Below are 17,623 nucleotides of genomic sequence, written 5' to 3' on the forward strand. Positions count from 1 at the left end.
CACTGCAATACGTCCACCGCGAGAGCAACCACCCGCCGACAGTTTTCCTTCATAGCTTTCAAAGTTATGAGGAATGTAAATAGAAACCGGTAATTTGTCGGTTATTGACAAGACGGAGGTATGACAAGACGCATGCTTGGAGTTGACAGCGGTCTCCACAAGACCTACTGATGCATATGGCAGAATATAATAATTTGAACCTAGGAAAGAATGTTATCTTTCACGATTGATGGAGCTTATAAAGGAATGACTCTAAACAACGACGAGTTCATGAAGGACGAAGGTATGTTTGTTTCTTTAATCGTACCAGCTCACTAGTTCTGCTTGTAAGCCTGCAATGGCATTTATGGTCCATTCGCCTGATTTAATCTTCCACTGTCAGTTCAGTTTTATTTACTGTAGCGCGCTCTCTGCTATTGAATATTTAAGAACTGGTTCATGTTTAGCGGCGTGTATCGAGTTATGGATGCACGCCGGAAGTTTTGAGAGCACGACAGACGCTTAACCTGGTTTCTAAAATTGTCAATGAAAACTTCGCTTCCTCGAATTAATTATAACGAAAATGTAGGCAAGCAAATTCAAAAATACTCTATGAAAATGTAGACAAATCAAGTCAAAATACTCAAGTTTAAGTAAACAGCATAGCTTAGCAAAAGTCAAAGGTTTGGATTGTTCAGAATAATTTTCACATTGCCGAAACTTAACAAAAGGAACCTGCACTAAACTAGACGGAAATTTTGCAGCGAAATTGAAACTGCACACGTCATGTTATATACGCACGGCCGTGCGTATATAGAGTTTCGTTCGTGATGGCTCGATAGGAATTAGGCAGGACTAGCGTGCGCGCTATGTTATAATAATTATAACATAGTGCGCGCGCTAGTCCTATCTAATTCCTATTGAGCCATCATGAACGAAATCTCCATGTACGCAACGGTGTGCAGTCGATACAGTAATCGTGCGTCGATACGGTAATGCGACATCTGTTTCCTAGCAGTCATTCAAGGGAACATAATGACCCCCAGTAAAATTGCCACTTTTCCAGTTTCTCCCGTCTAACCAAATGCAACGACCGTCTTGTCATTTTCATGGACCTTGCAGAGTATGAACTCAGTCTTCATGATCATCCCCTGGTGTACGCTCTTTCTCCTCCAGTCAGTTTCCTTTTATTAAATTTGGTTCCTCAAATCAAACTCAGTTTACATTAATCATCACGAGACCTTCAAACGTTTTCACGCCTTGGCTAGACATTTCACAGCTTCGCCTTTCTTAATAACCAGGCGTTTGATGTGTGTTTGTAAAACTTCCACGATAGTTTGGCGAAACATGTCGGGGACTGATAGCCAAGTGTTACAACTTCAGTTCGCAAATTGCTGGTCACTATATTTTTAAATATTTGCCATGAGAAGGATTGCTGAACTATAAAGCTCGTTCGTTGCACGAACAAGAAAATCTTCCTTTTCCCGTTTAGATTATCAGTGGTAAGGAACGGAAACTCTGCCATATTTACCTCGAACCACAAACATAACTGCATATGAAGAAGTAATGGAAAATATTCTCAGTAAGGTCTGTCCATTACCTCTTTATGTTGAACACGAAGTCAAGCTATCTATTCGTTTGCTAGCTGGAATACATTGACAATAAATTCATTGCATTATCTATATTAAGCTACCTTTCGGCATTTTAGGGTTGAGTTGTAGCCCTGGGGAATGGTTGCGCGAGTGGGCTATTTTAATGTGGCTGCCACTTGCAAATATCAAGTTGTCTTATCTGTGACTGGAACCCTTGCAATGCGATATAGAGGTCATCATGCTTTCTTGCATTCTGAAACCTAAAGAGTTAACCTGTTGATAGGGACGGTTTCGATAACAGAAGTAAATTGAGAAGATAAATGTGTACATATTTTCGACAACGCAAAAGAGGCAAAAAGCCTTTAGGTATAAAGGTTGCTTGACATAGAGTGGAATGTTTTATGTATGAAGCCAGATTAACTGAGATAAGAAGGAACAACAATTTGATATTGACTTTGACTTTGGTTGCTATGGTATTAAGACCGTTTCTGTCAATTTGAAGCTACAGAGTCTTTTGTTAACGTGCTATTTAAGTTTATTCAATCCCAAAGCTTTAAATGTCATCATTGTCAAACAACAATTTAATCGTTGATCTGTGTTCTTCTATCGAACTTGTTGCACGAGAGTGATCGCGAACAATGCAACGGTTGCAAATCAACGAATGCATACTCTTTCGAATAACCAAATTAATATTGACATCGACGGCAAATCGATCAGAAAAAAGTCGAAGAAGCCAAATCATTGGGCTTGGTACTAATTGACGAACACCTTTCATGGACAAGACATAAACACGAAATGAGAAAGAAAATATCCTCAGCTATAGGTGCCCTTAAGCGTGTAAGAACATTCATCTCCGAAAGCACAGCTCTCCAAATCTACCAAGCGTTGATTTTATGCCACTTTGACTACTATAGCTCTGTTTGGAATGAACGCGACGTTAACTTCAGCAATAAATTACAAAAACTCCAAAATAGGACTGCCAGGGTCATTACCAGGTCCAGTTATGAAACAAGTGCCAGTTTCCTCTAAAGTGGACTCCTCTGGGACAATCTTTCAACTTGCCAAAAAAAGTTTATAGCGAGCGATGTCATTTGATGTTTAAAACAATTAAGGGGCTTTCTCCGGAGTACCTGCAACACTCATTTAGCATCCGTAGTACACCGTATAATCTAAGGGATTTTGAAATCAAACTAGACTTGCCCAAGCCGCGCACGAACTACTGCAAGCGTGGCTTTAGTTATAGCTGGGCGCTATCATGGAAGAGCCTTCCCGTCTGTTTACGGAAATTAGACTATCTTGGACGCTTTAATAGGGAAAATGACCAACGTTACAATAAGTGTCAGTCAGGCTCCCACACGGCAATCTCGCTATTGTTATCGCGAGATAGACTTAAGTTCTATCTTGACGATCGTCGCAATCACATACTGGTTGTCGGAAGCATCGCTCAACTTTTCCTCTATCGATCGGAGCGATCGAAGCGATTTTAACGAAAGAGAAAACTGCTAACCCAGGGAAAAACAGAGGGGAAAACAGGTCGGCTGTTTTTGTTAGTTTGTTTGTTTGTCTGTTTTTTGGTAAAAAAAGCATTAGGCGAAATAATAAAGAAACGTGACCAACCGAACACACATATGAACACGACTTAACGGAGGGAGCTGTATTTGACGTTGAGATTGTGCAATGGAAAGCAAAGTGGGCGGACGTTGATGCAGAAGACAAACCAACCACTCTGCAATATATGCTTTGCTGCACCAATAAAGAACTGTCTCCTAATATTACAGCCATCCTCACCATCCTACTCACTATGCCCGTATCGACAGCAACTCCGGACGTTCGTTTACTGCTATGCGGAAGGCCAAGACCTATATTCGGTCTACCATGGGAGCAGAGAGGCTGTCTGATCTCGCTCTCCTGCGTGCTTACAGAAATAGGACCATCGACACCGACATAGTCATCCAAGAGTTTTGTGCCAAGAAGCCGCGTATATTGGCATTCGAATTTTGAACATTTATAACTGATAATGGGTAAATGTAAAAAAAGGTAAAAAATGTAAATCTTAGTTATAATGGTCATGCACTTAGCTATATAAGCACTAAGCTTAGCTAATTTACAGGCATGCCACTGAAACAAAGGAAACAAATCTGTCAAATAAACGTAACCAAGTTAAATCATATCCCAACTGGGAGAAGGCAGACCAGTTGGCTATTTACAAAGCGTGACCGAGTATTTGAACTCTGGACTACCTAGAAACAGATCCCGCTAGTGGCAGGGTGGAGGCCTTGAACCCGGGACCTCCGGATTACAACACCAGCGCCCTAATATAAGGCATATGTAAGGTTGGCATCGATACTGCCAACTATTATCACTGTTATCTTGTTTAAACGTTTGAAATTCCTCTCGTAACTATTTGCTGGTCATGCTGATATATAGTCCTAACGCTTTTAAACCCAGTGGGGTGGTAAGTTCCGTAAGTGCCTATAGGGATGCCTTTGAAGTAAAAAAAAAAAAAAAACTTAAGTTCTTTCCCCAGTATTGCATTGCGCATCCCTACTGCGCATAATTTCACGCGTGATTAGCGCGCGCGCATTAAAAAATGGCGGCTTTTTCTTTACGGCTGGACTTCGCCATAGAAGTAAATCGTCATTTTCTCGCAAATAAGTATGGTGACCTATCATTTTTTTTCTGTTGCTTTGAACTGAGTAATAAATTTCTCTGTGTAAAATAAAAACGGACTAATCCTCGGTGTAGAACAAAAACAATCGTCGGAAACGTGAATTTAGCAAGCGATCGTGACTACAATCATGGTGCTATTATAAGGATTTATTGGGTATAAACAAGGTGCTGTTGCTGTTAAACGAACATGGGGACCCCCCATTTTTATTTCAAAATTCAAGTTCCTATAATGTAAACAGTCAATAGGCAAAGTTTCAAAAAAATCTCAGTCTAGGTTCTATTTCAGTGGCATGATCTTAACAACTAATAACATTAAACATTCTTCAGTTATGCTGTCTCGCTCTAAGTGGAAGTCGGTAAATTGCTTCCCCTTCTGCAAAATACGAAAATTGCCGGTGATAAAGCTTGTATCATTTACCTGTATTATGCAATATGAAACATTTTAACTTTTATATCCTGGCTTACAGGTAAAAACTGGCCAGGAACACCACTGCCGGCGTACTCAGTGTGGACGGAAAACACTGATTTGATGCGTTTTCAAATTTCTCCGTAGGCTCATTCTTGTTAGTGCTCCTAATTAGTCCACTAGGGCTAAATACTTTGACACTTGAAAAATAAAGGTTCTTATCTTATTTCTCCCGCGGATGTGGACGGGGCCTAAGTGTCCGTGGAACTTCCTAGCGCACATTTCTTATTGGCCAATGTTTAGACCTTAAGTTATTTTCTGTTTCCTCGTACCCAATCAAATCACAGGGACAAACATCGTCCAATTAAAACCCTTATCCAGAACATACCTAGGCTTACGCTTTCGCGGTTTGTATCACAATGTTTAAGGTGGCTCCCTATAGTATAACGATCGCACGCGCTCTGAGGATGACAGTTCAAGTTATCTGCGCGCTCGAAGGAAAACGTCAGTGTTTTTGGATATTTTATGACGTTAACATGAGCACAAAAAGCAAAACTGACAGTGAATTTTCTTGCGTTTCCTTCGGTGAAATTCCGTAAAATTGGCAGATTGGTAGTAAACATTTCATTTTAGTCGGAGTTCATTTTTCAGGGAAATCCGTATAAGGCAGCGGTAAAAGACATAAATTTGAAAAAATCCAAAAAACTTCCTTTACAAACCTTACTTTTTTCGTGTTTAAAATTGGTATCCCGCTGGAAGCGATGCGCTGTAAAAATTTTGACTGAAGATTTCACCGAAGGAAATTCAAGAAAATCACAAATAAAGCCATAAAAACGGTAAAAAAACATTTGTTTGGGCATTTATAATTCAAGACTAGTGCCCAACATTTTAACAGAGATTATAGCAAAACACTATTTAATCATTGGTTATTACATGTAATAAGTTTGAGAGGACTGGGCGTGAAAGCGAATGCAAAAACAGCATTCAGAACATTACTCTATGGAGAACATTCAGAACATTACTCTATGATTACTCTATGGAGCCACCTTAATAACGTTTTTTTTTAAAATCAAAATTTCTTACTTAGCCCTGTCAAATGCAGACTGAATTCATTAGGGTACAATGGTCCTCAGTTTAATCAGTTTATAGCATACTGGGAGTTCATTAATTTTTTTGCTTGTAGTTTAAAAACCTGCAGCTGTTGTTCATGACGTTATAACTTATATTTGCTTACTTACTACAACAAAAGCATTCTTCGAAATGAACATGTGACCATTGCGGTGGCACTGGAGCTTTCCTTCCTCGAATTAAAGACTGTTGGCTGTTGCATTGTGCTTGTGGGTACTGCAATGTTAAATCAGGTCAAATGCAAGTGAACAAAAAGGGGTCTGTACGAAGAAACTCTAGTCAGTACATTTCATTCTCAAAGAGACTGCTTTTCGCAGACGACATTAAATGACTCTAGTCAGCCTCTGCCATTTTCGTTGCCATCAAAATGATTGATATTGCAATCATTGATATTGTAATCATCGACCCTAGATTTCCGACATTAACCCGACGTATTCCAGAGACAAACTGAGATGTCTGAGGCTGATCACGGGTGCGTAAAAACCCTTTTTAATCCCGTGTTTTAAAGCCCACCAGCCGATCCAAGTGGTTATAATGTGTAGAACGCAATATGGTGAATAAAGACTGATGAATTATTTCAGCTCAAATGAATGAAGTTTATTAAACCTCCGAAACTGACTGGTCAGTGTGACTTAAGCTAAGCTTACTAGCGCGGGGATCAAAACAAAATGTGAAGTCGATTACTACTTACAAAGCTTACAAGAAAAAAAAAAGGAAACAAACAAACAAAAAATCAAAACAAAAATAAGAATAATAGCTTATTTGCGGAGACCAAAAAAGAGTAGAGTGATAAATACTCACCGAGTTTACAAAAAAACAAAACAAAACAAAACCAAAAAACGTTGGAAACACTCAGAGAGCCTAGTATTCCTTATGGCAGCCCTGAAAGCATCATTTTGGAGTTTTAGGGTCTCTCTGCTAGTTTTAGGGTTAGGTTTTTTCAATTTCATTTTTTATTTTGCAAATTATCCTTGCTGTACCTTCCAGACCTTTCCTTCTCCTGTGCTTTCCTTGAGGAATTTTGTTTGAAATGACTGTTTTTACCAGGGTCTCATTTCGTGGAAGCCGAAGGAAAGAATAAGCAATGAGAAAGCAGGAATAGTTTTTTTTTCTCGTGCGCGTTATTGTCAGGCATCTGATGATATACGATTTGTCAGGATGTAAAGTTTGACGTTGGCTCACTGATTTTTTCAGTTTGGATGATCAACAAAGTGGGACAAATAACGGGGTTATGGCAATAGCTTTGCCAGAGAGAAAAGCCAACATAGTCGAGAGTTTAATCATAGAGGATGTCGGATCGATCAATTACCCGTGTAAGTGGAGCAGTGTTACAACACATTTGGGTATCAAGCCTGCAGCCTGGCCTCTCTCTCGCGCATAACTCGCGCGTGATTCGCGCGTGTGACTTAAGCGGGCCTGCGTAAAACGTCTTCACCGGACTTGAGGCCGCGCTCCTTTCAGTCAGCACCAAGAATCGCAACTCTTGATGCTCGTGATGACCAAAAGGAGCGCGGCCTCTGGGGACGAGAATGTCTGCATGGTTGACTGCTCGGGGCTACCGTCGCGTTCCAACCCCGCTGTTCTTCTTCTCGTTCCGTGCGGCCCGTTCCGTGCAACATCTCTAAAGCTAGTTCCGCAAATGTTATTTCAGCTACTTAAACTTGCTGAGGTAAGTAAGCCAAACGAAATGTTTACAACTTGTACCGTAACGACAGCTTTTACGGAGCCAAATTGCTGACCTTTACGGCTGACATTGCTGACCTTACACTTCACGGCTTCATGATAAAAGAAAAAGTTATTACTAGAGGTCAAAACTCTCTCGCCTTTAATACGAAAACATGACTGGGAGACTAACAGCGTGTTGATTTTATTCGAGGAGATACTATTAAGACTACATTGTACCTTCTCGAATGAACTAAACAGCCAACTATAAGTTTACTAGTCTTGTTGTCGACGCGCAGTACGTTCGACGGACAAATTTCCATTCCATGTGCAATCTCAAGTTACTCAAGTTAGTGATTCGTGCCGAGAATTTTTTTTTCTATTAAATGTCCTAAATAAGATTTAAGTTTGTTTGCTTTCGTTCTAAAGGCGCTATAGTTTATACTCCAGATACCCCGGTGCAAGAGGTCTTGCATCATGTAAAGTATGCTGGGTTTGTGCAAACATTAATCAGATACAATATAGGTATAAGCTAAAGCATACCGTTTGTATGGAAGTCATCAATGCTTCACTTTTACGAATGATATTAAAATACAACACTCCCTCTCATCCTAGAGCTCTAAGCTGATTGGTGTTAGTGTTGACAATTTTGAGAATAATTTTCTGTTTGAAATACGTACAGCTATTGGACTGTTGTTACATATATCATGAACCGTCCAAGTTAAAAAAGTTTAATATATAGATTTAGGCCAGCCTAAAAGTGTAGCTCCTGGGCCGGGTTGTTCAAAGCCTGATTAAGCTAACCCAGAAAAAGGTAGAATTTTGATTTGAGTTTTGTAACTTTGCGGTGAGGTTTCTGTATATTGTTTGGCCTTCTGTTTTGAGTTTTAATAATCTCCATATACACAAAACAAAACAGCAAAACACATTTGTATAGAAGAAAAAGTTATAATTCGATTAACTTTTAATCCTGGGTTAGCATAAACTGGCTTCCGAGCAATTCTGCCCTGTTTCCAACAAGCTAACCCAATGTGAGCCCGCAATCCAATCGATAACCAGCGCTTGGTCAGCGGTCAACTTCAAGAAAACACGTGACCTCGAGGAGCTGTAAACCTGAGCCCGTGATATGGTCACGTGATAATGGTCAGCGGATACCTTGTATTGACAGGTGTCAATTGATCATAACATGGATGTCCAATATCAAGGAAGTACACGGTAAACCAAGGCTGCATGTCTCTGTCAACCTATTATTTGGAGTATGGCCGCCATGTTGGGCAACTCTGCCGTCGCCATCGCCGTCGTCGTCGTCATGCGTATGCGCCCACGAGCAATACTGGTAGCCATGATAACCATGAGAAAATCAACTCAAGGGTTTCCTTTTCTTTCCCATATGAGTATGGGGCTCTGCTTGGCGGCCCTTTGGGCCGCCGGAGCTCCGCTATGAAGTTTATTTTTGGTCGCCAGTGGAAAATAGTTGCCAAAGTATAAAAATTAATTAATTAATTATTAATTAATCAATATTAACCAATTAATATATAGATAATAAACAATAAATAATAACTTATGCAGTCCCTGAGCTAGTTCAGTAAAAAGTGATTCAAATAATGTATTTTTATTATTGATGATCTTATAAAATCACAATCAATTCCTTTTGAAGATTGACAGGTCTTCTTGAACTCCACTCGCTAAGCATGTTAGGAAAAGTGACTCATACTCATTGAACAAAAAAGCTGTACTAGAAGAAAAGCCGCAAAGAACAGACAATAACAGCAACGATATCCTTCATCAATCGACTGACCCTTCACACAAGCATACTGAGCTAGTTGTGACATGTACGCACCAAAAAGCCCAGGCAAGCCATCCACTGACTAAATATTTTGATAACAAGTTTGAAAGAAAGAGTAAATTTAAGATACATGGGTAATGAAGTGTTGAGATAAAACTTGATGAAAATTATAGCATTTTGTTGATTGTGTGACACACGTTCCTGTTCAGAAGTGGTTATCTAGCACGTGATCAAAGTCTGCTGCGATCAAATTTCTTTTCACATTTAAAAATAGCCATGTTCGGCAGGAAAATGCTGCGAAGGTGCTGTACAATTTTTTGCAAGCATTTTCCAATTTCATGGTACAAAACCAAACTCGACATCAATGTACCAAAGATACAGAAACTGTATGTGTTATCTCACTCTCAAATGTAAAATTATCATATGCCAAAGTTCAGTCAAGTGGAACAAAGTTCGTCTCATACGAAACTCAGACGTACTGCAAAGTTGTTCTTTATTATGATGGGTTTTGGAATTAAATGTTTCATTTTATTTTAGTCTCAATTTCAGTGGGTTAAAATGGGAGAAGAACTTATTTTTACAAGTGAATTCGCAATGTTCAGAGAATTCTTTTCAGTCCAGATGATAGTCTGCTCAAGCTATCGATTTTATTTGCCGGATTGGCGACTTTCGCTTCAAGTTAGTCGCCAGCTCCAAAATTCTAGTCGCCATGGTGGCTAAAATGGTCGCAACTTGGAGGGTTGATATTTGTCAGTTATATTATTACTGCATGAAACCAGTACTGGTACTCCAAAGAGGGGACTTATTGGGGGTGGGGGTGGGGATGGGAGTGGGCAACCTGGCCTATGAACAGGCTCCAGCTGGAAGGGCCAAAAAGGTAGTGGCTGAGAGTGTAGTGGCCTAAGGGAAATGGGGTGGGGTTGTGGTGTTGGAACCTGTAGACAAAGGCATGCCGCCATTCCAAGGCACCTTCTGTGTGCACTGGAATCTAGTACAACCTCTAATTGGTCAGATCACTGACTGTTGACAAGTTTGATTGCAATATCTATTTTGCCGACCACACTGGGAGACCTGTTTGAAAGAGGAGCAACTCCTTAAGGGATTTCATCCATTTTATACAGCTGAAAGAAGAACAAAAATGTTGCTTGCGATATGTGACTGACAAAATGGATGTTTTTAAAACTCTTTCCACTGGATTTGGGAAAAGTTTAGAATAATATGGAGTTGACAGGCATCCACGACTTCTACCATTTGTGACATTTGTACATTTGCTGGACATGATATCGTGTCCAACATGTGGCATGGAACTCGGCCCTTATTACTTTTGGAATCAGCAGCTTTTTGGGCTTGTCACTTTCAGGAGTTCATTATTTTTGAGGGGTTTTTTACTTTCGAGGAGTAAAAAGTGTTATATGAAGTTGCTATGACTGAGCTCTTTTTCCAGTTTGTGGCTATGTTGCTGCCACATGGGTGGGCTCTTCATGTCTGGACCGTGTTTTCAGTGGTTGGCAGGAAAGCTAGTCAGATACCGTAAACTGTTTCTACTTCATAATGCACTACTATGTTAGTATGCTTAATTAACAATATTTCAGTTCATATCAGTATGTTGGTTGAGTTTTCAATTTAAATTTGAAGCAACATTCCTAGCTTTTAAGGTGGCTCAATTGGATTTTTCAAGTGACACCGTCCAACTTTAAATATAAATCACACCCCACTAAAACATAATACAGGAGATTGATATCCACGCTCTTGCTAGGGATAGACCAAAGTTTCCGGTGCAGTGTACTTCATCGAGATCGGAGTTACAATAGCAACGCAATGACATCATTGCTGTTTTTACTCACAGTGGATTTTCTTGAAATCTAGAGGTTTTCTTTCTAAACTGTCTACTGTACTTGGGTAATATGTACCTGTTGAAATGATACCGAGTTGTCAATTTGAATTTAAAGTTCCTGTTAGTGTGTTCCTATTACTTGATGAAAATTCTATGGTTTGTCTTTTAACAGGGCGCAACATGAACTGACAAAGCATGAATTGACATTTCGTGCTTCGTGGCATAAGCAATACCTTCCTGCCTTAAATAAAGTGATCGTACAGTAACTTACACCTGACTTGATTGATTGGATGAATAAATATATTTACTATGGAACCTTGGTCTCACCATTTTCTTTGGGGGGGAGGGGGGTGTTGGGCTTGCTATTTTCGGAGGGGTCACTACTTTTGGGATTTATTGTCAGCCACAATTTTTGATGTTACTTTCAGGGGGTGGGGGTTGTTTTTTCAGGTAGGGTATGGTTTTTGTCACAGACACAATATATGTGGTGCTATAAGTATCCAGATTGCTTCAGTGTTACTCTTTCTGTATAGATGTATATATATACTCTTTCTGTATGGACGTGTATATATTGTATACATATTTTGGACATCCACTCATCAATATAACACTGAAGATACTTTGTTTCTTCTGAACTGTTATTTAATGCAGCTATTACAACCTTATTATGTCATTTCAATTGTGTTTCAGATATAAAATGTTGGTAGGTTGGATGCCCGCTGATTACTTTGAGAAGGCTTATTATTTCTATTCAAGGTATTGTATACATGTTTACAAATACATGTAGCTGAAAATTGAAGTAATCCACATATGGGATATCCCTGTTGAAGTTAGATATGTCACTTACAGTATTTAATATAACTTGTTTTTAAAATTGCTTTTTCAAAAATGCAAAATAACGTATATGTACTAATTAAATATATACTAACGGATGTAAAAATACAGCCACTTCTTACTCTTGTATAAAGCGTACGTACATGCATGGGTGCATGGATATGTATTCGTATACACACAATTCCATAAGAGAACAATAGTCTCAATTCTGCCAGTCAGTAGTTAATAAAAGAGTGCACTAGACTGTTTTATATAATAAAATATTATATGTTTCTCAGTGAATACTTTCTTCTTGAGTTTGTTCATTACAAAACACAAATTAATCCTTTCTTTCTGCTATACTTTAGAAACCAACTTTTTATCATCTTTTTGTACTTTATACATTGCCTACAGTTCCTTAGGAACCTGTTAAGAAAAAAAAAAGGCATTTTATTAGCAGTAAATGTAAATCCTTTTTCAGAAGAAAAAAGTATGGCATAGATGTAGTGCATTATGAAATTGAAGAAAAGTTCTTTAATTTCTTTGTTTGCTTTATATGCTTATTGTTTCAGTCATCAATGGTTATGTAAATTGGTATGTCACATATCATGTTGTGAGCACCGGTTGGGAGTAAACAAGACAAGACAGTGTTTTGGGGACATGTGACTATCAGTTAACTGCAAATCAAAATGACATCTGAATAACATGTAGGGTCACAGCGATTCCATTTCATGAGCAGTTTACTCACCATATACGCATCTGATGATAACGCCCACTTCAATTCTAAAAATTGCCGGATTTCCAGCATCTCCATCCAGACTTGTGCAATGGTGCTTGATATAATACAAATTAAAAGAACCCATCAGGTGCCTTGAAAATTAGAAACTTAGTTCTCTTGATAAGGTACCTTTAGTTGTGTGGATAGTCTAAATACAAGTATGTAGCCTGTATGGATTTCATCTCAGATATCCATCACCTCATAAATTATTATTGTGGTTAAATTAAAGGTTGTAGACTTCAATTCATGGCTTCAAGGGCACACAGATAACAGTACAGTGGAACCCTGTTGATATGGACACCAAAGGGACATGATAAAGTGTTGGCATTATCTGGGTGTCCGTATTAAGTGGGCTAATGTAAGAGAAAATATTTGAGCTTTTTAGTTGTTGGATCAAAGATAACTATCTGTTATAAGCTGGTGTCTGTATTAAGCAGGTGTCCATAGAGCAGAGTTCACTGTACTGTTTTCCATCTTCAGTTGATGAATTTTTGTGTAACTGAAGTCACTTCCTTGTGTGCATGACAGCTGGTGAGTGAAATTGCATTTCTGAAACTCATCAGATGACATAGAGGGTAACTGCTCTCAGTTATGGATGGATTATGTTTCTGTGTATAGATCAAAAACTAAACGGTGCAGAGACCCGTGTTTTATGTGAATTGACACTGGAACCAACTAAATAAGTGTTAAACATTAGTGAGTGTAAGGTACATGTACTTGGCTGAAACAATTGCAGGTTATGTGTTGTACTTACAAAGTAGAAAATTTATTAAGGATATTGTAGAGAACTCAACATCATCCACAACCAACTACAAAGAAAGCTCACCTTAGTTCATCTTCGTGACGTTCATTTAGAACCTGTAATATTAATGCCAGTGGAATGAGATTGTGTATTTAGTCATTTAATAAATTAAAAGCTTAGAGGAGATTGAATGGCTGCACTCTAGAGTTTGGTTAGGCCTAAAATAAAACTTTTGCAAATGGAAATTTTTATCTTGGCTCCATGAAATGACATAATATTGGAAGAGTAAATCATGTACAAGTAAATTTGCATGTTCTCATATCATGTTTCAGTAAACCTTTCCCTGCACATGCCCTATCATGTTTTTATTTTACAGTAAAAACCTGTTGACTACTATTTCCTTTTATAACTTCAACAATGGATGATAAATAGCTTTGACTAATACAAAAGAAGCCTGTGTATGTCTGCACCATCCCCTAAAAGCATTGGGTAGAATGATATATATGTCTATGGTGTTGCTAATTATTGTTAAGTTTTCCTAGACTGTAGGGAAAGATCTCTAATTGGTAATTGTTATGACTTAAGGATGACTTAAGTCATTTTTCTGTGTTTTAATTGGTTTAGCAATAAATAAATAAATAAATAAATAAATAACCAAAATAAATAAATAAATAAATTAACAAAATAAATAAATACTTAAATAAATAAATTACAATATTTAGAGAGGAAGCTACAATAAATCAGCCTTAGCTGGTTTTCATGTGGGCCCTCTATCCTGGTCAAATTGGAATTTGGAGATGTTGGTTTTTGTAGTGGGAAGAAAACTGGAGAAACGCAACCCACATATGGCACCCAACCAAAATTGAACCCAGGCCACATGGATGGGAGGCAAGCGCTTTCACCACTGCGCCATCCTTGCTCCCCGTAATCAATCGATCATCAATTTGTCCAAATTCTGTAGACACCAAGAACATCTTCTAACAGTTTTTGAAACAGTCAGGAAATGGTATAGAATTCTAGTACTTAACATCTTCACCAATTATTAGACCTTTTCCACTCAGAGCACACATTTAGAGAGTGTTAAACAGAACTTGCAAGAGAAATGAGCTAAACTATAATTACCATTGCAGGAGAACATATGGCAAATTATGTAGGTGTTAGATGCTACATTATGGTTAGTATAACAGCAGAAACCTTGCAGAGCTATGATCTCTAAACACTTGCTGGACCACAGTTGAAGGGCTGACTTAACCAACAACTCATTCTACTAACAAAGTATTATTGTCCTTAGAAGCTAAATAGGTCAGACAACCGAAATTTATTTTAAACAGCAAATGTAAAAAAAAAAATATCTGGAATGCCTGGAGTCATGTCAGGCCTGTCACCCTATTTAAATTTATGGCAAATGATTGTGGAAGACTCTTTTTTAGTGGAGGTGGCAGATGTACACAGACTGTTAGTTGTATTATTTGTACAAGTAAAGCATACCGAAGTGATAAAAAACAGCAACAGCAAAAACAAAAGAACACCTATGATTCTATGGTTTATTTTTCTCCTATTTAAATCATATATAAATAGGTGACTTATTTTGCTTGTTGCCTTTAGTTTGTTTATTGCGTTTGGCATTCGCAAGAACAAAAATGTCAACAGCAATAAAATAATTTGAGTAAGGCACATAGCATGGTTCTGGAAGTTAGCATGGCAGTACTGAGTCGGGTGATGGGTGCTTCTGTTTCTAACTAGATATATTGCCGATATTGTTTAACGAAGCAGTAGAAACAGCAATGTGTTATGAGAACCACCCATCTAAGTGCACATAATTAAAGCATGAGTTTATGGGTATCCAATAAGCAAGAAAGAAATCAACAGACTCAATTGGACATTCATTACTACAGTCATAAGTAAATAAATTACAATATTTAGAGAGGAAGCCACATCAGCCTTCGCTGGTTTTCATGCAGGTCCTCTATCCTGGTCGAATTAGAATTTGGAGATGTTGGTTTTTGTTGAGGGAGGAAAACTGGAGAACCTGGAGAAAAACCCTCGGAGCAAGGCAACAACCAACAACAAACTCAACCCACATATGGCAACTGGCCATAATCGAACCCGGACCACATTGCTGAGAGGCGAGTGCTCTCACCACAGCGCTATCCCTGCTCCCCTGCTGTTACAATTCAAGTCATGTATAACGAATGGGTGCTTAAAGAACTAGTCAAAACACAGAAATTTATTTATTGATACCATTAGAGAATATAAAGTATTTTAAGCAACAAAAATATCTTCTTCACCTCTAGATTACTCATTTGATACTGAGATATCATTTCCAACATGGGCATGAGATCTCTGTTAGACCTAGGGGAACATAATGCAGAATGATAAATTGTAAGTACATTTTTACGTGATATAAATGTATATTTACGACCTGATTGTATTTGAGTTTGACAGTTATTATCCGGCAGTGTTATATTTCTGTGAAAACATTTGTGAAAAGTGCCAACAGTAATAATTACTGGTGGCACTTTACTTTATTGTTTACATGGCCGTTAAACTCAAATATCACTTGTGTATGTTTTGTCCGGAGCAAATACTAAGCTGAGTGAGCGTTCGAATGGTGAAAGGTGACAGGTAAAAAGCTCGTAACATAATGCTTGTTGAAAACTGTTCAAATGCAGGTTATACAATAGAACTGATATTTACTCACCCACTAGCATTGTTTGCCGATTGCTGCAATGAAAATGATGTGACAAAATTAACCCAAAACAAGAGTATCTCGACTCAATAATAATTGTTGTAATAAATATCATTTCCTTTTCTGATTTTTTAGAGAGTGGGAAATTTAGATACCTGCATTATCATAATTTTGGTGCTCGTATATTTATACATCTTAGTAGTCTTGCCGTAGAAATTCAATTCGAGTGTTTACCTTGGCATAGTAACCAAAAACCATTATTTTCCCTCATAAACGTAAGAGCTCTTTAGAATTAGAGTACACAAAAATGACAACATTGTGTTAAGTTTCAATGCTGAGTACATGGTATTTGCAATCAGTAAATAGACAATGAAATTTGTTGTATGTAGTTTGCAAATACACTCATCAGTTTTATAATGACTGGGATCAGTGGCCGAGTGTGCATGGTAGATTGTAATAAAATTATTATACGTTAAGGTAATTACAAGTCAAGTTAGTGCTTCTGGTGTGTAGCATTTGTTTTGGGGAAAGACGCCATGGAAAGTGATCCTTACTGTGGAGGAGATTTGAGCTGGGGATTTAAGTGAAAGCATGTTACAAAACAACAATGAACAGCACAGAAATTAAGTGAGAGCATATTACGAACAACAATGAATAGCAAAGAAATAAGTTGCTTTTTCTGTGAATCGCGAGCGAACGTGCAACAACGTTTTGTGGCAGAGTGAACTCAGTACATGGTGTATGTACATACAGGAGGCATCTTTAACTGAACATAACTTTTAACATTCCTTCGATTACATAGAAATTATTGAACATGTACATGTATTAACTGTGCATAATACTTACTTGTTCATCCATCTGTGCGCGGTCCATTGGTGAGTTCCTGCAAAAGGTAGTGAAATAGACATATTTGTAAAAACGTTCACTGGGTGTGACGCGCGGGTTGAAATCTGCTCTCTTTGTTTAGAAAAGACAAGTTACCCAGCAAAATCCGTTGTGTACCGTCAGCAGCCTTCTTTCCCCTCAGTTAAGTCTAGTCAGCGCATTATCTTGAGGTTCTGATTTGTAAAAATGCAGCTGCTATTTGTAATTCGACGTTTGATGTTCATTTGTAGTGTTGAAGTTAATTGACTGGGAAGGTGCGTCTCTATACATGTAGTTTAAATCGATAAGCTATAAATAAGTATATTCTGCTTCTGTTCTATAATTAAATGAACCTCAGCCAGATATAAGCTATGTTGCATTTATTTAGGCTTTTTTTTATATTTTTTTCGCTGTTTTCAGTGTTTGTCTATAAAAAACGCCCGCAAGGTAAGCGAAAACATGTCATAGGAGCGACGCATTCATATCACATCTGAAATATAAATACAATGCAGTTCTTTAAGCATATATCCTTAGCATTGTGCAGTCGGCTGCATTATTCAGCACTTTTTAAGCACTAATGTGCACCAACTCCTACCTGTTGACTGTAGTTCCAGATAAAGCGCAGGTGTGGAGATTAATTGTTGTGGAGACTATGTAGCTGGTATGCATTACATGTACGT

General features: G+C 38.2%; 1 protein-coding gene and 1 long non-coding RNA gene across 5 annotated transcripts in view; one reads left to right on the top strand and one right to left on the bottom strand.

The window, feature by feature from the left end:
- Positions 1 to 154: 154 nt before the first annotated feature.
- LOC145489963 (uncharacterized) overlaps positions 155 to 17,623 on the top strand; it is a 62,811-nt gene continuing 45,342 nt past the window's right edge. The window contains exons 1-3 of one of the 4 annotated variants that reach the window (XR_014049646.1): positions 155 to 283; positions 11,748 to 11,813; positions 15,685 to 15,772. This is a non-coding gene — a long non-coding RNA (uncharacterized LOC145489963). Of the gene's footprint in view, positions 284 to 3,637; positions 7,445 to 11,747; positions 11,814 to 15,684; positions 15,773 to 17,623 lie in introns of those variants that run through there. The other 3 variants (XR_014049644.1, XR_014049645.1, XR_014049643.1) reach the window with 3 other exon arrangements.
- Positions 11,826 to 17,612, bottom strand: LOC145489959 (uncharacterized). The gene is made up of 6 exons (XM_081469051.1): positions 17,539 to 17,612; positions 16,926 to 16,962; positions 16,092 to 16,114; positions 15,679 to 15,742; positions 13,475 to 13,506; positions 11,826 to 12,703 (listed from the first exon to the last, which is right to left on the bottom strand). Exons 1-6 carry the CDS (start codon positions 17,610 to 17,612, stop codon positions 12,544 to 12,546), a joined length of 390 nt encoding a protein of 129 aa, XP_081325177.1. The 3' UTR covers positions 11,826 to 12,543.

Source organism: Orbicella franksi, chromosome 6 (assembly GCF_964199315.1).
Source record: "Orbicella franksi chromosome 6, jaOrbFran1.1, whole genome shotgun sequence".
Lineage (NCBI taxonomy): Eukaryota > Metazoa > Cnidaria > Anthozoa > Scleractinia > Merulinidae > Orbicella > Orbicella franksi.

Bases quoted from the DNA above. Each gene is read 5' to 3' on its own strand.
- LOC145489959 (XM_081469051.1), bottom strand. From the start codon at position 17,612: ATGCATACCAGCTACATAGTCTCCACAACAATTAATCTCCACACCTGC. The intron at 16,115-16,925 runs GTAAGTATTATG...TTTTCATTGCAG, and splicing joins GCGCACAGATGGATGAACAA to CAATCGGCAAACAATGCTAG. The intron at 13,507-15,678 runs GTGAAGAAGATA...TTAATATTACAG, and splicing joins ATCAAATGAGTAATCTAGAG to GTTCTAAATGAACGTCACGA.